This window comes from Stomoxys calcitrans, chromosome 5, assembly GCF_963082655.1.
Source record: "Stomoxys calcitrans chromosome 5, idStoCalc2.1, whole genome shotgun sequence".
Classification (NCBI taxonomy): domain Eukaryota; kingdom Metazoa; phylum Arthropoda; class Insecta; order Diptera; family Muscidae; genus Stomoxys; species Stomoxys calcitrans.
The window spans coordinates 77,064,319-77,086,967 of NC_081556.1; the positions used below are offsets into that span (position 1 = coordinate 77,064,319).

General features: G+C 40.2%; 1 protein-coding gene and 1 long non-coding RNA gene across 4 annotated transcripts; one reads left to right on the forward strand and one right to left on the reverse strand.

The window, feature by feature from the left end:
- Window positions 1-314: 314 nt before the first annotated feature.
- LOC106081052 (MORN repeat-containing protein 3) lies at window positions 315-21,003 on the reverse strand. 2 transcript variants are annotated; one of them, XM_013242741.2, is made up of 7 exons: window positions 20,882-21,003; window positions 20,666-20,808; window positions 6,895-6,950; window positions 6,351-6,797; window positions 6,104-6,288; window positions 854-940; window positions 315-519 (listed from the first exon to the last, which is right to left on the reverse strand). In XM_013242741.2, the coding sequence occupies exons 1-7, from the start codon at window positions 20,954-20,956 to the stop codon at window positions 478-480; spliced, it is 1,035 nt and encodes a 344-aa protein (XP_013098195.2). In that variant the 5' UTR covers window positions 20,957-21,003; the 3' UTR covers window positions 315-477. The 2 variants fall into 2 exon arrangements, with proteins under 2 accessions (XP_013098195.2, XP_013098196.2); XM_013242742.2 differs by lacking the exons at window positions 315-519; window positions 854-940; window positions 6,104-6,288; window positions 6,351-6,797; window positions 6,895-6,950 and adding exons at window positions 14,818-15,032; window positions 15,098-15,574.
- Window positions 871-15,424, forward strand: LOC131997742 (uncharacterized). 2 transcript variants are annotated; one of them, XR_009398380.1, is made up of 3 exons: window positions 871-1,056; window positions 14,845-15,028; window positions 15,090-15,424. It is a non-coding gene; the product is annotated as an uncharacterized LOC131997742 (long non-coding RNA). The 2 variants fall into 2 exon arrangements; XR_009398379.1 differs by lacking the exon at window positions 871-1,056 and adding an exon at window positions 8,515-8,651.
- Window positions 21,004-22,649: the final 1,646 nt, after the last annotated feature.

A 22,649-nucleotide genomic window follows, 5' to 3' on the forward strand; every position in this document is an offset into this window, starting at 1 on the left:
TCGGAGGTTACGAGCCAACAAAATGTAATTAATTTTACCAATAAATGTGCATTCGTGTCATATAAAATGTATTGTATGTAGTAGAATAAAAAATAGAAACAGTAATGTCAATAGTTTAAAAATAAATTCAATTTGTTGTAGATCATATCATATCTTGAAAATGCAAACCTCAGATCATATCTTGAAAATGCAAACCTAAACCTTACCTAATATTTTTTGTGATCAACTATGCGTATTAATGACATAACAAAATCGGTCCATTAGAACCAGGCTGCAAACGTTATTAAATAAATAAAACTCGCTACGTTTTTTTTTTTAATTTTTGTTTATTAAAAAATCGTCGGGTATAACCTGAAAGTATGCATTAAAAGGAATTTAAATTGATTTTGAATGTAGCAATGATATTTGGGATTTCTGAATATGTGATGAAAATGGAATTATGCGCTTCTTGAATTGCTTCGTTTGAACATAATGTTGTTATTTGTTGATTTTTCTAATGAATTTCAAGCACTTCGACTCCTAATATGAAAAAAATGTCAATAAGTTCATAAGTGTAAAACATGGCTGAATTATTTAAAGATTATCTCAAGCAAACAGCTGTTATAAGACAATCAGATTTGACGGTATTAAGACGTCCGATATTTATTTACTACGTTCTCTTTGTTGTTTTTTTTTCTTTCTCAAATATTTTTTGCACACGTACACAACGTCATTTTTGTAAATCGGCGTTACTGGCGAATTCAATGGATTGCTGCATTTTAATTTTTATATTGTTGTATAAATGCGATAACCTTTTAATAATTGAGCCATGGGTGTAAAAGATTACTCTTGTCAGAGAATTTGGGAATCATACCTCTGAAGATATGGCAGGCCTTCGAGAATTTTCATAATATTTTCCAAATATTTTCTTTATAAACTCATTTGCAAAGTCGATACGAACCTATAAGAATAATGAAAGAAAATCGATAAGGCATAGCAAAAATTAATAAATGGTTATCTTAATTTACGGATATGGCCAATTAGTCAAGTTCAACTATTTTGTGATTCCAAAATCCGGTAACAGTTTTTAAAAATTTTACCTAATATACTTTAATTTATGTTAATATTTCTTTCGCAAAGAGGAGGTTGTGTGCTTGATCTAAATCATTTTTGCAACATTTGTGGTGAATATTCATAAATATAAAAAGGTCAGCTATATGACCTTAAAACATATTTCTCAAATTATAAATATATTTTTCAAAAACTTCGAACTTTGTCAAAGTCGTGTGTCAGCAGTATTTTGTAGTAGATTTATATGTATCACGACAATCCATGGGTTCCCCATATTGTAGATCAGATATGTGTTGCTTGTCTACGGTTATGATCCAGTGGATAAAGAGAGTTTATAACTCTAAAGAGAAAAACTCTGACATAGCAGCAACCATTTAAAATAATCTCTTCATTAAATTTATTGGTCATGAATGCGTATGCTTACTATTCCATGATGCTACGCACAATCATACGCCCTATTGATCACTTAAAATATGTTCTATATCAAAATAATCGACAGATATTTGCAATTAAAAACATAAAATAATCATGGGTGTTACGAACTGGCATCTATTTTTCCATTGGATCATAATTCATGGGCTGGGTATATTTGAAACGTTGAGTGGAGCGTACGTTTTGTTACTTTGTCCCGCAAGAATTTTCTGGAACTCATAATTGGTAGTTATTCTTTCGGCTGATGTTTTAAGTCACCCAAGGATAGCTGCGATAGTGTTATCCACTACGCGGTTGCGTCCGCATCTGCGTCTGTTTCCAATGGAGCGGCAGATCTAGAGGCTGGGAGTATGCTTAGAATGGACTCCAAGACCTCAACAGCTTGGTGGTGGTATAAGGCCGTAGAATGTTGTCTGTTACTGAGAACTCCAATGGTGGACCGTCCGCGCCAAGCTCCACTAGCCAACAAACGACTGGTCTGCAGGTGTCTTTTGACGAAGACACCTGGTTGGGACAAGACCGAACATATTTTATCCAGGCCATCGCATATCTCTCAGGTTTATTGAGAGGCTTGGTAGGCCCGGCCGACATGAGATAGCTGTAAGCCTCACACGGTCTAAAACTTTGAGTTCCGACTTGTGTGGTGTTAGCTGAAAGCTACCGGGCGCGTCCACAGGTTGCATATAATGAAAAGCTATTATACTATTTATGCGTAGTAGCGGCAAATGGGGTCGCGGACAGTCAGCCATTTAGAGTCTTAGTCAGGGGTCAGGTGGTACTGAGTCTTATTTAAATACTGAGTGCCAATGATACTCGAAATGACAAGGCGGGTTATGGCGTCGTCAAATAACCAATGGCCAACATGAGCGAGCGTCTATTCCCAGGTAAGAGGCGGCTGGAGGCGAGCGTCGGGTCTAGGAGAGAGCGGCCAGCTACGTCGAGCGATACACGTGGGATTTTACATGCAGTTGGGGCGCTGGGCCAGTAACCCGCACCCGGAAAATACGAACATTACTCTGAAAAACAAAAGAATAGTAAACGGACTCGCCTAACGTTGACGACTCACACAAACGAAAAAAGGACCATGATCTGCGGATTTGCAATTGGAACGTTCGGAACCTTATAGAGAAGGTGCAATATACGCGCTGGCGGATCTTTTGGAGAAGTACAAGCCTTACCGAATGTGCGATGTCACAACAATACTAAACGGTGACGACCAATTTTATAACTGGCATGACACGAGGCATGAATTTGGCTATGGATATGTGGTTAGTTGGAGACTGAAACACCTGGCTATTCACAATCCATATAAAAGCCAAATTGTTCAACATCAGACTTTTTCGTGCCCATGCCCCGACGGAAAACAAGGACGAGCACACACACAAATAACACTTAATATTGGTAACACCGCTACCTTTGTTAATAGGAATAGGGAGGAGGTATTAGATGTGACGATATGTTCGGAAAATTTAATCGATGAGGGTCAGGATTGGAGGATCTTCATGGAACACTCTTTCTCTGACCATAGCTACATTAGGTTTAGAATAGCACGGCCAGCGTCGAATCCGATAAGCTTCCGGAATAAGTTGAAAACCAACTGGACAAAATTCGGAAGGCTACTCAAAAGAAGACTTGGGCAAGATAATTTAGATTGCCCCAGCGTAGAAGACATTGACGAAAATGTCAACAGGATTACGACTGCACTTCGAAGATAGTTGTCCTCTTCGGGAAAGAAAATCAGCCCAAGAAAAACCCTGGATGACCGGGGAGATTCGCAATATGGGGAATGAGGCCAAAATTTTCACAGCGTGCTTATGACTTGCATATACTCCGAAAACCTGGCAGGAGGCAAGAGTGGTGTTAATACCCAAGCCCAGCAAGGCAAGTTATGCGAAACCAAAAAGCCTACAGACCTATAAGCCTTACGTCCTTTCTACTCAAAACCATGGAACGTATACTGGACACCAAGATAAAGAGTAGGACATCCAGCGAACTGCTGAAATACAAACAGCATGCCTATGTCAAGGGAAGGTCGGTGGAGACTGCCCTGCAAGAGGTTGTGCATAAAATAGAAGAATCCTTTGATGCCAAAACTCAACCTGGTGGTATGCATTGACATCGAGGGGGCTTTTCCCAATGTGCGGACCGACACACTGGTCCAATCCTTAGACCAGAACCGGGTGGAACCGCTCCTTAGAGACTGGATAAACCATATGCTAAGGAACAGGTGGAAAAATTGTGTGTCCCATGGCATAAATATAAGGGAGAAAGTGGCACAGGGGGGCATTTTATCGCCACTCCTATGGGTGACCACCATAAATGACCCATTACGGTTTCTGACTGAGGAGGGATTTTGTTGGAGAAGATTATACGAGATGTAGATGTGAATAGATATGGCACACTAATCACAAAAAAACACATGCTACTCGCCTATGCCGATGACACCGATATCGTAGGTCGGTCACCGGAAGTAATAACTGTAGCCTTTGAAAGAATCTAAAGAGAGTCAGTGAAAATGGGTCTGACAGTAAATGGAGATAAGACGAAATGGATGGTTTCAACTCCCAAAAAGCCTTGCACAACCGAGCAGATAAAGAAAATGGAGAAAGTTGGGAACCACAACTTTGAGAGAGTTAGTAACTTTATCTACCTCGGCACCGCCATAACCGAAACGAATGACACCAGTTTTGAGATTAAGCGAAGAATAATACCTGCAAACAGATGCTATTTTGGACTAAGTAAGCAGTTTAGAAACAAGGCCACCTCTCGACAGACGAAGATTACACTATACAAGACACAGATACTACCCGTGCTGTTATATGGTTCTGAAGCATGGCTACTTGTGAAAGCAGGTAGTACTTAGAGTATTTGAGAGAAAGATTCTTCGTAAAATATATGGACCAGTTTGCGATAATAGAAAATATAGGCGACGTATGAACCACGAGCTGTATGACAGCGATAGCATAGCTACACGCATCAAAATAACGGCTGCGTTGGCCAGGTCATGTTGTCAGAATGGATGAAGGAAAGAAGTCTTTTGAAGGCAAATACGGTGGTACACACAAACCGGGAAGACCAAAAGCCCGATGGAAAGATCAAGTAGTGGGAGACACCTCGAAACTTGGTGTTAGAGATTTTAGAATGAGCGCTGAAGATCGAGGCGCTTGGAATGCTATTATACGTTCGGCTAGTGGAACAAATATTCTGTTATAGCCAATTAAGTAAAGATCTTGGTCGTTATTGTTTAATTAAAAAAGATTACATTTTCAATCACATTTGAGAAATAAAATTTTTCAAAATGTAATTGAAAAGTGTTGAATCAATTAATTTTTTAATAGAAAATTTCAATCAAGATCGTAATTGAATAAGAGTTTAGATTCAATTAAATAAATGATTGAATCAATTAATTTTTAATTGAAAATGACAAAAATTTAAATCGCGATCGTAGTTGAAAATTTTAGTTCCATTAAAAAAATGATTGAATCAATAAATTTCTTAATTGAAAATTGCCAAAATTTTAATTATGATCGTAATTGAAAAAAATCAGGATTCAATTAAAAAATTATTGATTCAATTAATTGTTTAATTGAAAACATTTTTATTTTCAATCGAATTTTTTATTGAATAAATTTACGGATCATTTTTTTATGTATTAACCACTTTTCGTCATAATACTGTGATAAATGCATTATTAATGAACCCATACCCCATCCTAAAGGTCTAACACAACTCATTGTACGTACCAAATTCATCGGTTAAAAAAATCACCTTTTATGGATCTAAGAACTTAAATCGTCACTGTAGGCATACACCTAAGCTAGTAATCGGCTTGTTGTGGGATCTAAATACTAAAAAGTAAACTCGAAAAAGAAAATCTATGTTAGAATTTGCGTGCTACTTACAAAATCCTCATGCTTTTCCATGTCACGCCCCTAAGTTGGTTCATGTCTGGTATTGTTTCGCAACCTAAATGCCGATGTCTGTTAGCCGCGAAAGCCGGGCAATGCCATAGGGAATGCTCCAACGTCTCATCATCTTACCCACATGCCCTACACATTCTATCACTAGCCGCACCGATTTTGCACAAGTGAGCTCGTAGTCCTGCATCCCGTTATGATACGGAAAGTTACACAGACCTCCTCGAGAGATCGGTCTATATGGCAACTATATCTAAATCTGGACCCATCTAGGCCGTATTGAACAAAAATTTCGACACAACTCACATTCTCAAATTTCAGCGGAAACAGATAATAAATATGGCTTTAATGGGTCTAAGACCTTAAATCGGCAGATCGGTCTATTGGGGGCTATTTCAAGATATAGTCCAATATAGCCCATCTTCGAACTTTACTTGCCTATGGACAAAACAAGAATCTGCTGAAAGTTTCAGCTCAATATTTCCATTTTTAAAGACTGTAGCGTGATTTCAACAGACAGACGGACAGACGGATGGACATGGCTAGATCGTCTTAGATTTTTATGACCATCAAGAACATACACACTTTATAGGGTCGTTAATGGATATTTCGATGTGTTGCAAATGGAATGACAAAACGCATATAACCCCATCCTTTAGAGGTGGTTATAAAAAATGCACTGCGTAACATTGTTGCTCACTTACCGGTGGTATGGGATAGGGTGTGGCTTTTTGTGCTGTACTACGGAACTCATCTTGCACCAGCGAAGCCTTACAAACATCATCCTGCCACATACCCTTTTGTATTTGACCCCTGTGCATGTGATAAAATGTGCCCTCGCCATTTTTGAAACCTCGAGCAAAACAGCCTTCATAACGGTTACCATTGGCTGCAAGACATTATAGCATCACATAGATATAACACCTTTAATAGGCTTCACATCATACTCACCATAGAACATCACACCCAGACCATGGGCCACATCTACTTGCCATTCGCCCACATATATGTTTCCATTGTTATACCAGTGAATGCCCAAACCATGGCGCCTGTTATTCAGCCAATATCCATAATAGATGTCACCATCATCGTAGAATTGCTTTCCCTCGCCACTTTTCATGTCATCCAGCCACTGGCCTGAGTAAATTCTTACCATGTTGCCATTGGGCAAGCGTCGACGCATCATACCCCAACCATGTCGTTTGCCGCGTTGCCATTGACCATCGTAAATTAAATTGTCTTTCGTCTCCTTAACTCCAAAACGGTGATGTTGCGATTTCAGCCAAAAGCCCCGATAGTTTCCGCCGCCAGGATAATAGAAGGTCTTACGCCAACCGTTACTTTCACCCTGAGAATTATTCTTGAGCCCACGCGAGCAATAGCAGCGTTTGTCCATGACTGAAGGAAAGTCAAAATTGGATTTGTAATTTCATGTCACAAGATTTGTGACAAATATTTTATGGCAAAGGTATACTGCCAAAACACACATACCTACCATGTATATGTATAACAGAGATTTCAATTTCCACTAGCTCTCTGGAGGGTGGAGTTCTAATGGAGTGGAAGGTAGGAAAAAAGGATGGCATATGAATATTTCATGTTTTATATTCATTTCGGATTTGTGGTCTCCTCAATCAAATCAATCGAACGGCATGAATGTTGCAATTGAGTTATTGTTTTGCATGTCATGTTGTAGTTGGGGCGCGTGGGTGTTCCCCTACTTAGGCGTGTACTGGTTAATAAAATCTGACAGTTACAAATCCACTGACACCAGTCACGAATGGCATTCAAAAGTTGTGATCGGTAGGGGGAGTCAGGTTGCAATGTAAAACAATTCTTGTTTCATGTCATTTACGAAATCATGTTTAGCATAACTTTTATTTGAGACTTTGCTGTTTGTTCTCACTCCAGGCATTTAGGTGTCTGTTCTAATAGTTTTGAAACATAATTGCAAAACTTTGTAGAAACAAGTCCCTTTTTAGCATTAATGCGTACCATTAGGAGGCAATGATGTTATCATGTCACATTCCGGCCTACAGGCGCCGGTACGGTACCAGTGACAAAAACAAAAATCTGATGATAAATAACGCTAATGGGAAAACTAACACTGGCACTGACAGAATTGTAGGTTCTCTATGGAACACTCTTTCACGGACCATCGATTTGTAAAGTTTAAAATATCACGGCCACCGTCGAATCCGATATGCTTTCGGATTTGAAGTATTATAACTTCAGAGAGGTAGGAGTTCGAATCAGCTATGCGGACGGGACAAAGGGTTTTAGAGATGACATATGACAGGGCTAGACCTAGAGCTCGGAACGTAAACCCAGATACAACTGAGACCTGCCTGATTATGTGGAACACTAAGGCATGCCACCGTTGCCTCAACCGAAGGATACCGACATCCGACAAGGTCGAATATGTTACTTGGAAGTAAACTTGGATAGGAAATTTCACTGGAAGTGCCATATTCAGGAGTGTACAGAGCAGGTCACTGTGTAGATGGTCATAGTCTCGAAATGGGCCATAATTCTGAGGATGGTTCACTGGCTCCACAGAAGGGTGGACGGCGATGGAGAAAAAGTGCCAGCAAGATAGTGTGCAAAAAATATTAAGGCCGTAGGTTTTCCAGGCGCTTTTTGGTAGGCCCCTTAAATTGATCACCTCGGTATTTCGAAAATTTGTTGGGGCTGCCATTTCATCGTGTGTGGTCCGATTTCCAAAACTGGAAAAACCCTCGAGTTCTCAAATTCCAAAGCCAAGATCCCCCATTTGGGTTTAAACAAAATTCTAAGAAAAAAACTAATAGAGATATCTCAATCATATTTTCTGAGTTTTGCATACAAAAGTGCGCTTAAGAAACCAAAAATAAATTATGCCAGATTTTTTTATGAAAAATCCCCAAAAATCTGATCTCTTTCAGACAAAGGTGGTTTCAAATTCGGCATTTTTTAGTAAATTTGCTGTGGAGGCTACAAATAGTTTTTTGTATGGGTTTTGAGTCATATGGAGTATGACCCCACCCCACAATATATATAAATACTAAACAATTTTTTTTTATTTTTTGTTGTAAAAACATAGTAACTTAGGATATAAAAAGGCAATTTTTTAAAAAATGTAAAATTTATTATTTTTTAATTTTTTTAAAAAAATACTTCGTCAATATAAATGTTTTAAATAATAAAGACATGGAATTTCATCAAAATCGAACAAGGTAATCGAAGGTCAGAAGTTAATGGGTTAAATCGGAGGTAAGTTTCTATGCAAATGCAAATTTTGCCCATGAACATTCTCACATATCAATGAGTGCAGTCCGATTTAAGTTTAAGCTCAATGATAAAGGGCCTCCTTTTTAAAGCCGAGACCGAACGGCGTGCCGCACCCCTTTGGAGAGAACTTTTACATGGCATAGTACCTCACAAATGTTGCCAGCATTAGGAGGGGAAAACCACCGCTGAAAATTTTTTTCTGATGGTCTCGCCAGGATTCGAACCCAGGCGTTCAGCGTCATAGGCGGGCGTGCTAACCTCTGAGCTACGGTGGCCTCCTAAGTTTCTAATGGAACTATACTTAAATTTAGAGCAATGTCCACCATTTTCGATGTGCCCGTAGATAGGTGTAAAGAAACTTTCCATTCAAAATTTTAGCAAAAACAATTTTAGTTAAAACAAGCCGATGTGGGCATGCCAGTCCCTTCGGATATTTTGATTCGTTGCAAACGGAATGACTTATTAATATACGAGGGTTGCCTTTTATATTTCGGGATAAGAGAACCAAAACAAATATTAATCATCTAAAATCGCTTTATTTTATTCAAAATATGCGTTTAAACCAATTGCCGAAGCAGTTTTACCACACTAATTGAGATCCTTCAAAACATGCATTCTAAACGTATCAACCGCTTCTTCAGGTGTCGAAAAAGGTTGACCTCTCATTTTATTTTTTAATGTACGTGAATAAAAGGAAGTCATTCGGTGCCAAGTCAGCACTATACGGCGGATGACTCTTCAAATCGATGTTTTAAAAACGCAATTGTTTGAGCCGATGTGTGAGAGGTCGCATTGTCGTGGTAAAGAGTGATCCGTCTTCGGCGGTTGGTTTTCTTGATTTCTTGGAAGACAACTGGCAAACAAATGGTTGTGTTGACTGTTCTGCGTTGTTGGTAGTGGTACGATTGCGAAATGTTCAGTTTTTCCGAAAAAACAGGCAATCATTTGCTTGGCAGTGCTTCGTGCGCGAGCAACTTTTGTTGGATTTGGCTCATCTTGATGATAACGAGATGAGTGAACGCATAAAATGAGCCCTTCAGCAAAAAGAAAGATTGATTCGCATTGCAGTCACGTTGCACGTTGTACAATGCATGTATTCGGGATCATTTTGCATCAGATAAATAACTATTTTTCTTGTCGTCTGTCGAAGGCAACGTGGTTGATTTGGCAAAAGCATGGGTAAACACACACACCTAGTTTTTGTGTGAGAAAACAAACAGCTTTCAAACGATTTATGTGAGTACAGCGAGTAATTTTTCATATATCATTGTAGCGGCGATGAATTCGTGATAAAAATACTCCCAAGCACTTGTTCGTTTTACTCTATCTTCAGTGTTTCGCTCTTCAGTAGCCTTGAAATACAACATCATGTGGGTTCAGTGTTCACGATTTCAGCAAATATAATCAAGAATGAATGGTTTGGTCCAGGCCTTTCATTTCTCATTTCTACCCGTTATCACACGGCATATTTGTTACTAGTTTTTTTTCCGTTCTATCCCACTGTGCGATCCAACGATTTGACTTCTTGAGCTTCTAAAGGGGCTGACTTCACCTGCAACATCTGTGCTGGAATGGTGTGAATCGGTCCCTAACCTGATACATCCCCATATAAACCGATCTCCCGATTACATTCATTTAGCCCCTAAAGGGCTCAAATTTTATCCGATTGGGCTGAAATTTTGAAAACCATATAAACATATCTTTCAATTTGACTTCTAGAGCTCCTACATACAGAAATTCTTACTCATTTATTGCTTGATCTGCTATAAACCATTTTTGGTTTCTGCTTATAAAGAGAAACTGTGCAAAGAACTTTACGGATGTGGTTCATGGTGGTGGATACCCAAGATTCGGTCCGGCCAAACATTGTGTCTTTTCACTTGTTATAACTTGTTCAGTTTGTAGCTGCTTAGGGGGTCATTTTCCACTCCTTGGTCAATCTAACTCTAATAACATTTCTCATTTAATGCTTATTTGAAAGATTTTAAATAATTTTGGTCCGAATTATATAATAAACAAGTAAAAGCGTGCTAAGTTCGGCCAGGCCGAATCTTATATACCCTCCACCATAAATCGCATTTGTAGGGTTCTTTTCCCGGCATCTCTTCTTAGGCAAAAAAAGGATAAAAGAAAAGATTTGCTCTGCTATTAGAGCGACATCACGATATGGTGCGGTACGGACCACAATTCAATTATATGCTGGAGACCTGTGTAATATTTCAGCCAATTCGAATAAAAATTGGGCCCTTTGGGGGCTCAAGAAGTAAAATAGAGAGATCGATTTATATGGGAGCTCTATCAGGCTATACACCGTTTCAGACCATAGTAAACACGTATGTTTATGGTCATGAGAAGATCCATTGTACAAAATTTCAGGCAATTCGGATAATAATTGCGACCTCTAGAGGCTCAAGAAGTCAAGATTCCAGATCGGTTTATATGACAGCTATATCAGGTTATGGACCGATTTGAACCTTATTCGGCACAGTTGTTAAAAGTCATAATAAAATACTTCATGCAAAATTTCAGCCAAATCGAATAATAATTGCGACCACTAGAGGCTCAAGAATTCAAGACCCAAGATCGCTTTATATGGCAGCTATACCAGGTTATGGACCGATTTGAACCATACTTAGCACAATTATTGGAAGTGATATCAAAACACTATGTGCAAAATTTCAGTCAAATCGGACGAGAATTTCGCCCTCTAGAGGATCAAGAAGTCAAGACACAAGATCGGTTTATATGGCAGCTATATCAAAACATGGACCGATTTGGCCCATTTACAATCCCAACCAACCTACACTAATATGAAGTATTTGTGCAAAATTTCAAGCGGCTAGCTCTACTCCTTCAAAAGTTAGCGTGCTTTCGACAGACAGACAGACGAACGGACAGACATGGCTAGTTCGACTTAAAATGTCACGACGATCAAGAATATATATACTTTATGGAGTCTTAGACGCATATTTCGAGGTGTTACAAACAGCCTATGGTGGAGGGTATAAAAATCTGAGATTTAACTGCATAAAATCCTTTGATAAGTTGATAAGCTTCTAGTTTTATAAATACTTGAAGGCATGGGGGGAGGTCAGGGTGGTATTTATCTCTAAGGCGGGAAAGATAATCCACAATGCTGCGAAGGATTATAGACCAATCAGTCTGTCTTCGTTTTTACTTAAAACACTGAAGAGACACCGGACAATTTCAGTGGGGCATAACATGCATACCTCAAGGGGAGGTCGGAAGAAGTACACTATGGCGGCCTTCCTCGATATTGAGAAGGCATTTAATAACTTGGATATTGGGTCGATAGTTACCGCCCTGGAGGAGGCCACCGTAGGGCAGAGGTTAGCACGCCCGCCTATGACGCTGAACGCCTAGGTTCGAATCCTGGCGAAACCATGAGAAAAAAAAATTTTTCAGCGGTGGTTTTCCCCTCCTAATGCTGGCAACATTTGTGAGGTACTATGCCATGTAAAACTTCTCTCCAAAGAGGTGTCGCACTGCGGCACGCCGTTTGGACTCGGCTATAAAAAGGAGGCCCCTTATCATTGAGCTTAAACTTGAAACTGTTCCTTAGTGGAATTTCATGGGCAAAATTTGCAATTTTAGTCACCGCCCTGGACAGCACGGGGATCCACCCGAGTGTCTCTCGGTGGACTGATGATATACTTCGCGACAGGATTATTAGTGAGGACTTGGTAGAAAGTGCGGTCAGAAGGCGGGCGACAAGGGGAACGCCTCAAGGAGGGGCGTTGTTGCCGATTCTCTGGAACCTGGTGATAAACGAAGTCCCTTTGAATCTCAACGGAGATGGCGTGAAACTAATCGCATATGCGGTCGATGTCGTCTTATCGAATCGAGGCAGAGTTGGTGCTCTTCACTCGGAGATATATGATACTGCAGTTTTCAAAAGAGGCGAAATACGAAGGCCTAGTCCTCAATTTCAAACTGGCCTGGATTCGATTCAAAACTGTAGGAGGAAAGGTGCCGAAAGGCCATGTGCGCCTCCTCCTGCACAAGGAGTGGAAGGCGCCATGGATGCAGCAGTTAGGATGAGGAGGGTCTAGGACTACTTGTCGCCAAACCTATTCAGTAAAGGTTGTTCTGGATTCACTTTCTAGAAAGGGAGGAGTGGGAGCCAGAAGGGAGGAGTGGGAGCCGGAAGGTAGGAGTTGGAGCCGGAAGGGAGGAGTGGAGACGGAAGGGAGGAGTGAAAGCCGGAAGAAAGGAATGGGAGCCAGAAGGGAGGAATGCGAGCCGATCTCGGACTACCTGTCGCCAAAACCGATTCAGGATTCAGTTGTTCTGGATTCACTTTCCCGGAAGGGAGGAGTGGGAGTCGGGTGCTGTGTTCAGGATGGAGACAAGAACGGGACTGACGGTTTACTCGGAGACACTCAACTTCGGTATGCCAGTTAGACTGCCGGACGAGTACACCATCTTCCAGGCTGAGGTCTGTGCCATTATGTTGGCCGGAAAGGCGATCCTATATTGAATTCAAAGACGACGAGGTAGAAGTGCGTGGCGGAGTCTTTGGGGTCCTTGAATGGGCTCCTGGCTAAAGGCGTTGTATTGGCCAGCGTTCCAGGACGCATCGGTGTTCTGGGAAATTGGAAGGCGCGTGATGATGCCAAGAAAGGATCCTCCACGGCAAGCAGACCTGTGGTCGGTTTTGCACACGTACCTCTTGACGAACCAGTGCGGAGGCGGTAGCAGGGTGGGAGTCTGTGTATGGTTGTCGGATTGTCAGATTGCCAGAATACTCTGGCTAGCTGTTAACCGGAAGAGGACGAGGGAGTTGTTGGCCCTCGAAAAGGGGTCACTGAGTCCGATTGCAAGAATCATAACCTGAAACTGTGCGATAGGCCATTGGCCGGGCGTATGAGAGTCCCGTACAACGACTACTGTGGACGATGTCTTGATGAGGATGAGACAATCTCTGCTCATGCTTGGGCCTACAAGAGCATAGGCTTTCCATCCAAGGAAGGCGGTCCTTTTCCGATCTCGGCGATCTTGCAGTCTCCCCAGAAAAGTGGCGGCGGCCGCCCCGGCCCCAAAACACCTTTCAAACGGTTTATATTTACCGACCATGGCAATATGGGACTCTAATTAAAGAGATTTGGGAGTGGAGCACGCACGAATTTGATATCCATATTCGAATTTGATATCCAATTCAAGAGCCATATCCAATTCAAGAGCCTAATCGGATGAACTTACTGACCATGGTAATGTGTGACTTATATAAAAGCTATTTGGGGTGGTTATTGATACTCATTTGCGAGACAAAGACCCTGGGGTCCACCGCACCCTCAAACTGACTTATTTACCGAACATACCAATATGGGGCTCATAGACATTTTATTTGAAAGTAGAGCACGAAGCTTATATTTACTTTAAGGTCCAAGTGTCTGGGTGGCCACCGCACCCCCGAAATACCCTCTACAAATACGGTAATATAGGACTCAAAAAAACGGCATTTGGGAGTAGAGTAAACATTTGCCCAGGAACCGAGCAGGGGCAAACTTCTCACACATCAATGAGTGCTTTCCGATTCAAGTTTTAGCTCGATGATAAGAGACCTTTTTTTGATAGTCAAGTCCGAACGGAGTGCGACAGTTCTACACCCCATCGGTGAGAATTTTTTACATGACCATATATGGTATGTTACCTCGCAAATGCAAATGCAAATTTTGCCCATGAACATTCCGCTAAGGAACAGGGGCAAACTTCTCACATATCAATGAGTGCAGTCCGATTCAAGTTTTTAAACTCAACGATAAGGGGCCTCCTTTTTATAGCCGAGTCCGAACGGCGTGACGCAGTGTGACACCTCCTTGGAGAGAAGTACTACACGGAATAGTACCTCACAAATGTTGCTAGCATTGGATGGGGAAAACCACCGCTGAAAATTTTTCTTATGGTGTCGCCAAGATTCGAACCCAGGCGTTCAGCGTCACATGCTAACCTCTGCGCTACGGTGGCCTCCTGGATTGAGGTATTACAAACGAAAGGAGTGCGTACTACGACAGTTTTGTGTTCCGCGAACACGCCAACTTTATGCGATTGCATAATTGTTTTGAAGGTGTTGCCAAGGGATAGTCAACTTCATCTTTAGTAAAATTTATCAAAATGTTCTGAAATCTTTTAAAATATGTTCCAATGCTTTTAGGTTTATTAAATTCTCGAACTTAATAATGCTAAATTTATTCGAATTGTGTGGATATTCGTAATTTGCGTGGTCTCACCATCATCTGAGCGGATTTCAGAGAATACCAATGCTTGCGAAAACCTTTCCAATGTATGCCGGAAGCATAGCTTTTGTCATGATCACTATGCACATAGTGACCATTGAGGTTACTGGAAAACAATACAAACAAGTCTTCAAAATTTAAATATTTTGGTTTTTTATTGCAGAACTGTACCTTTCATGGCATGCCCTAAACCACCAGCCTCCTCCGAATTTACTTGCACAACTTATTTCCTTGTGGTCGTCATTATCTTGATCTTTAGTGGAAAACTTGCCACCATTGTGGTACGTTAATGCATCCCCCGCTGTTCCATGATATTTTCCCAGCACCTTTAACTCATAACCCTCCTGTTCGCTACCTATGACAAATTGGTCGTATCTGGCATGACGCATCTCATTATTGAAATCTTTTAAAACAATCAGCAGCTCGTGTGGCTGAAGCAAAGTTATGGCGTACAGCTTTTCCAGTCCAATAAAGAATTCATGTGAGGTATTACCGAAACCATTTTTGTATTCATTCCAACTCCTGTCAAAATTCTCAGAGCCATCAACTCGTCTTTGCACGATTATCCAGTCTTTCCCAAAGTTAGACATATTGTTATCCATGCTAAAAATGAGGGGGGCAGCCGGTAGGGATTCATTTCCCCTTAATCTGTAAGATATTAATAGTTATGAATATGGAATATATGGAAGCTATATCCAAATCTGACCCAATATGCCCCATTTGCAAACCCCAACTATCTATACGAACGAGCAAAGTGACGGACATATCAACTCCTATCGTTAAGATTATCAAGAATATGTACTCTTTATAGAGTCGTAGATCAATATTTCGAGGTGTTACAAACAGAATAGGAGACCACCTTGGCGCAGAAGTTACCATGTCCGCCTATGACGCCGAACGCCTAGGTTCAAATCCTGGCGTGCACAGCAGGTAACAATTTTCAGCGGTGCTTATCCCCTCACAAATGCTGGTGATATTTGTAAGGTATCCAACCATGTTCAAACTTCTCCAACAAGTGGTCACGCCGTTCGGACTCGGCATAAAAAGGAGGTCCCATATCAATGATCTAAAACTTGAAAAGGACTGCAGAAGTTTGTCCCTGTTCCTTAATGGAATGTTCATTGGCAAATTACACTGGTCCATGGATAGAGTTGGCTGTTTCCTGTAATTTCGTTGGTGTTTCTCACTCAAATTGTAGTGTTATTTCAAAATCCAGCAACAGTTTTTCCGTCCGTCTGTTTGTCGAAAGCATGCTAACTTTCGGAGGAGTAAAGCTAGCTGCTTGAAATTTTGCACAATTACTTAGTGTATTAGTGTAGGTCGGTTGGGATTCTAAATGGGCCAAAGCGGTCCATGTTTTGATATTGCTGCCATATAAACCAATCTTGGGTCTTGACTGAAATTTTGCACGTGGTGTTTTGGTATCATTTCCAACAACTGCGCTAAGTATGGTTTAAATCGGTTCATATTTTAATATAGCTGCCATATACTCTGATATTGGGTCTTGACTTCTTGAGCCTCTAGAGTGCGCTGTTCTTATCCGATTGGAATGAAATTTTGCACGGCGTGCTTTGTTATGATTTTCAACAACTGTGCCGAATATGGTTCATATCGGTCCATAACCTGATACAGCTGTCATATAAACCCATCTTGGGTCTTGACTTCTTTAGCCTCTAGAGGGCGCAATTCTTATCCGTTTTGAATGAATTTTTGCACGAAGTATTTTGTTATGATATCAAACATCTGCGCCAAGTATGGTTCAAATCGGTTTATAATCTTATACAGCTGTCATATAAACAGGTCTGGGGACTTGACTTCTTGAGCTTCTAGAGGGCGCAATTCCTATCCGATTTAGCTGAAATTTTGCGTTACGTATTTTATACTTACTTTCAACAACTGTATCAAAAAAGGTTCAAATCGGTTCATAACCTGATATGGCTGCCATATAAACCGATCTGGGATCTTGACTTCTTGAGCCTCTAGAGGTCGCAATTATTATCCTATGTGCCTGAAATTTTGTACGACGGATGCTCTCATGACCATCAACATACGTGTTTATTATGGTCTGAAACGGTCTATTGCCCGATACAGCTCCCATATAAATCGATCTCTCTATTTTACTTCTTGAACCCCCCATAGGGCGCAACTCTTATTCGAATTGGCTGACATTTTATACAGGTCTCCAACATATAATTTAATTGTGGTCCAAACCGGACCATATCTTGATATCGCTCTAATGGCAGAGCAAATCTTTTCTTATATCCTTTTTTGCCTAATAAGAGATGTTAGGAAAAGAACTCGACAAATGCAATCCTTGGTGGAGGATATATAAGATTCGGCCCGGCCGAACTTAGCACGCTTTTACTTGTTAGGGCCATAATTATGTTGATTTGAAAACTTCTTTTGTAGTTTTTCTTCGATATGAATTCGCAAAGAAAGTGTTGTGTGCTTGATCTTGAAATAGGTTTTGCTTTATATGTGATGAGTATATATTTGAAAATTGGAAAAAATCGATGCTTCAAAATCCCGTACTAGCAGAACTTAAAATAGAATTGCGTCATCAGGTGTGTCTACGGTAATGTTTCAGCGAAGAAAGTGGAGCCATAAAGTCCGTAATATCCATGATGTTTCGATTTGATTTGCAAATAATTTTTTTGGCAAGTATTGGGTTGACCAAAAAGTAATTGCGGATTTTTTAAAAGAAAGTAAATGCATTTTTATTAAAACTTCGAATGAACTTTAATCAAATATACTTTTTTACAATTTTTTTTCTAAAGCAAGCTAAAAGTAACAGCTGATAACTGACAGAAGAAAGAATGCAATTACAGAGTCACAAGCTGTGAAAAAAAATTGTCAACGCCGACTATATGAAAAATCCGCAATTACTTTTTGGGCAACCCAATATTTACAAAGAAAATGAGTTACCACGGTGGCGTATGATGTATGCCAATCAGGGAATAATTATCGGAAATTATTCATACACACCCATGTCCAATAAACTTAATAGAGAAATTATTTTAAATGGTTGGTGCTGTGTCAAAGGTTTCCGCCCAATCATAAACTTTATTGTGACTCTTTTTTCCATTGGAATATATAGACCTTAGACTTACCACGCATTTCTGACATGCATTGCGAGCTACCCATAACTTGTGCTGATGACCTTTTTTCTATTTTAAAGTGTGCTTGATCCCTAATGTGGGGCCCAGATATTTTACCAAATTTTAATGCAAGATTTTCCGGACGCCTTTTGGCAGGTCCCTAAAGTTGGTAACCTAGCTATTTCGAAAATTTGTTGGGGTTGCTAAATCTTTGTTTGTGGTCCGATTTTCAAAACATGTGTTTTTTGCTGGATAGTGCTCAGAAAAGTCCGCTTGAGGTCTACAATATATCCACTGGTTTCGGGGATATTCGATTATTTTTTTGTGCAATTTTAACCGAGACCTGGTTATTTTGCATTTACGAAGGCATTTGTCGTTCCATTTTTATTTTATTGAAAAAATTCCAATAAAATAATTCTTAGAATTAGTAATAGATTTTTTTTACGAAAATCCCCAAAATTCGCCTTTTGGGCATTTTGGTTTCAAAATCGGCATTTTTTAGTAAATTTGATGTGGAGGCTAAAAGTATTGTCAGGTGGAAAATTTTTTTTGCATGAGCTTAAAGGACATATGGAGTAAAAATAACATGTGTCCAATCGAGGGATCTGGGCTGTGGAATTTTTAGACTCAAGGGGTTTTTCGAATTTCTTAAATTATCTATTTTAAAAATGTTTGCTAAAACAGCAGCTTTTGTCTGCTGAAAATGGGAAAGCAGACATTAATGCTTTTTCAGCAAACAAAAGGCTGCTGTATTAGCAAACATGTTTGCGGTTTTGAATAACAAATTTGGTTGAGTGTAGAGATATCTCTTTGAAATTTGGAATAGTTAGAGCTGAGGTGTTTGTAAGTTCGCGTGCAAAATTTCAAGGCCCTAGGTTGTCTGGGCGCCTTTTGGCATGGAGGGTGTTTTGGGGATGGGGCGCCCACCGGCGCTTCGCCCTGAAAATAGTTATCAAATTCGTTCTTTACTCCTAAATATCGTTGATTTGAACTCTATATTGCCACAGTCGGATAATGTGCCCATTTGGGGGTGGGGCGACCTCCCATAACATGCACCTAATTTTCTATGCCATATTTGCCGAATACTTTTTATTTAAGTCCCATATTCACATGAATATCGAATATATCTGTTTAGATGAGTTTTGGGGCATGGGGCGGCCCGGTGGGTACTTGGGCCCAAAATTTTAATACGATATTCGTGTTCTCTAATACCTTTCATTTGATACCCATATTGTGCCTATCGGCCAACTTTTGATTTTGGCTGGTGGTTTCTGGGTATGGGGGAGGGTTCGCCCCCATCTGATATCAAAAAATTATATAACCTATGTTTCCTTCCACAAAAACTTATACAATCTGTGAAAATTTGAAGAACATCGGTTTAGCTGGAACAAACAAACAAACCGAGTCCCATATACTCATAACTGGTTAATATGCCCATTTGGGGCGTTTTCGGGGGATTGGTGTGACCCCCTATATTTCAATCTGATTTTGGTATAGCAGATTGGTCGAGTCTGAACATCTTTACCGACAGTAAAATTGCCATAAGGGCAATAACAACCAGAACAGTCTTGCAGTGTAAGAAGGAGATTAACGCCTTCTCTGAGGATGGGAAAATCGGCATCGTTTGGGTGCCGGGCCATAATGGAGTAAGGGGAAGTGGGCGACGAATGCGCATACAACATTGTGGAACAGCGAAACAGTCGGTAGGACGGCGAAAACTCTATGGGGGGATCCAGATCGTGAGAAGACGAGGCTATTACTGAAAGGCAGCAAGAAGAAGGTCAGCATAGCTATTGGTATCATAACGGGACATATAGGACTACGAACTCACTTATGTAAAATCGGTGCGGCAAGTGATAGCATGTGTAGGGCATGAGGGAAGATAATGAGACGTTGGAGCATTTCCTTTGTCATTGCCCGGCTTTCGCGTCCAACAGTTATCGGTGCTTAGGTGGAGGCACAATATCAGACATCAACCAACTTAGGGGAGTGGCATTGAAAACAATTAAGGATTTTGTAAGTAGCACGGAATTCCTAACTTAAAATTTTCTTTTTAGAGGTTACTTTATAGTTTTTAGAGCGCACAACAAAGCGATTACTGGCTTAGGTGTATGTCCACAGTGGCATGGGGCGGATTAATATCTGCACCCTCTTTTCAACCTAACGTAACCTAACCTACTTTGTATTTGATTTAAAATTCTTGTACTGGAATAAGAGTCCTTTCATGGCCTTGGGTACGGGAAATCAAATTAAACAAACAATCTACTTCCGTCCACCTTTACTTGGAGTGCTTATTGTCTGGATCGGCCACTACTTGGCGCCAAATTTGTATATATTCGTACTATACACTCAAATACCTTTGGAATGTTGTCGCAATCGGCATTCATTTCCGTTTGGCTGGTTTTTGAGTGAAACAAACATTTGTTGAATCGCTTTTGGAAACTCTCCAAATTGGCCTAAATATGGAATATGGCGAGTTTTATGGTGCTTTTCACACACTTGGCTTCAAGTTTCGATATTAATACCTCCTGAATACCTGTCTCCCCCAGGGAAATATGGCCTTTGAGCATTATTTATGAGATTATATATGAGATTCTAATTCTAATCCCACACACATAAGAGTAAGATTAAGCATACTTACTGCTCTCTAATTTGCCTTAACTCCTCTTTTACATCTAAAAGTTCCGTTTTCAATTCAATGTTGCTTCTGATGATGGAGTTCAAACGAAGAAATAATTGGCTGTATAATTCAATTTCAGCTTTGTCCAAGTCCGGATTGTTGCACTGCAGGATTGTTGTTGACATTAATTATCTTTATTTTTTCCTAAGAAGAATAAATATATTTAAAATTTTTTACCTCGTCTATGTAATCAGCAGCATTTTGTTGATACAAAATTAGTATAAAAAAAAATAAATGGTAAATCCGACGCATTGTTTTTATTGAAAGACAATCAGTACTGTTAAGACAGATCTCAAAATCACAAATGGAAGTATATTTGAATGTTGCAAATTCAATGTATAAATAATTCGGAGATAATGAAATAAATGTTTGCTCTATACTGTGAGTATTTATGACCTGTTGATCTGAAAAACGAGGTCTGACAGAAAGTGATGCGAAATTTTAAACCCAACACCACTACTGTGAGGGCAGGTAATGATTGACCCATTAATAAGTATAAGAATCGACTCAGAATCACTTTCTAATTGTATCTAACCATGTCAGTCGCACTGTGGGATAGAACCAAAAAACAAAAAAACAAGTAAGAGCGTGTACCTCATACAAAATTTCAGCCAAATCGGATGAGACTTGCGCCCTATATTGGCTCAAGAAGTCAAGATCCAAGATCGGTTTATATGACAGCTATACCAGATTGTGAACCGATTTAAATCATACTTAACACAGTTGTTGAAAGTGATACCAAAACACCATGTGGAAAATTTCAGTCAAATCCGCGCTCTCTAGAGCGAGAATTGAAAACCAAAGATCGGTCTATATGGCAGCTATATCGAAACATGGACCGATTTGGCCCATTTACAATCCCAACCTACCTACACTTTTAAAAAGTGTTTGTGCAAAATTTCAAGCGGCTAGCTTTACTCCTTCGAAAGTTAGCAAGCTTTCGACAGACAGACTGACTGATGGACGGACGGACATGGCTAGATCGACTTAAAATGACATGACGATCAAGAATATATATACTTTATGGGGTCTCAGACGCATATTTCGAGGTGTTACATACGGAATGACGAAATTAGTATACCCCCATCCTATGGTGGAGGGTATAACTAAAAAAAATTTCAAATGCGAACTGATAGAGATAATTCTTTGAAATTTGGAAATTATTAGATTATGATAGGTTGAAAAGGGTACAGATATTAATCTATTCCATGCCACTATGGACATACACCTAAACCAGTAATCGGATTGTTGTGCGCTCTAAAAACTAAAAAGTGACCTCCAAAAAGAAAATCTGGGTTAGGAATTCCGCTCTGCTTACAAAATCCTTAATTGTTTTCCATGCCCCACCTAAGTGCACCAACATTAATCCTCCAACATCTCATCATCTTCCCCGCATGCCCTACACATACTATCACTTGCCGCACCAATTTTACATAAGTGACCTCGTAGTCCTATGTGCCCCGTCTTGATACCAATAACTATATTGACCTCCTTCTTACTTCCTTTCAGTAAAAGCCTCGTCTTCTCACCATCTGGGTCTCCCCATAGGATTTTCGCCGTCCTACCGACCGTTTCGCTGTTCCACAGGATTGCATGCGCATTCATCGTCCACGCCCTTAACTCTGACTGCGTCGACCCAAAAGGCTTCGGGTCAATAAACTTGATTAACCCGAAGCCTTTCGGGTCGACGCAGTCCTAGTTAAGGGCTTGGGCGATGAATGCGCATGCAGCCATGTGGAACAGCGAAACAGTCGGTTTTTTTTGCTGGATTGTGCTCAAAATTCCCTACAGAAAGTCCGCTGAAGTTTTACAATATCTCCACTGGTTACGGTTTTGTTTTTGTCGTTGAAATTTTGGACGTGATTGGCTTTGTATTTTGCAATTAACGAAGGCATTTGTGTTTCGATTTTCATTTTGACTCATGATTTGGATTGGTTACAAAATT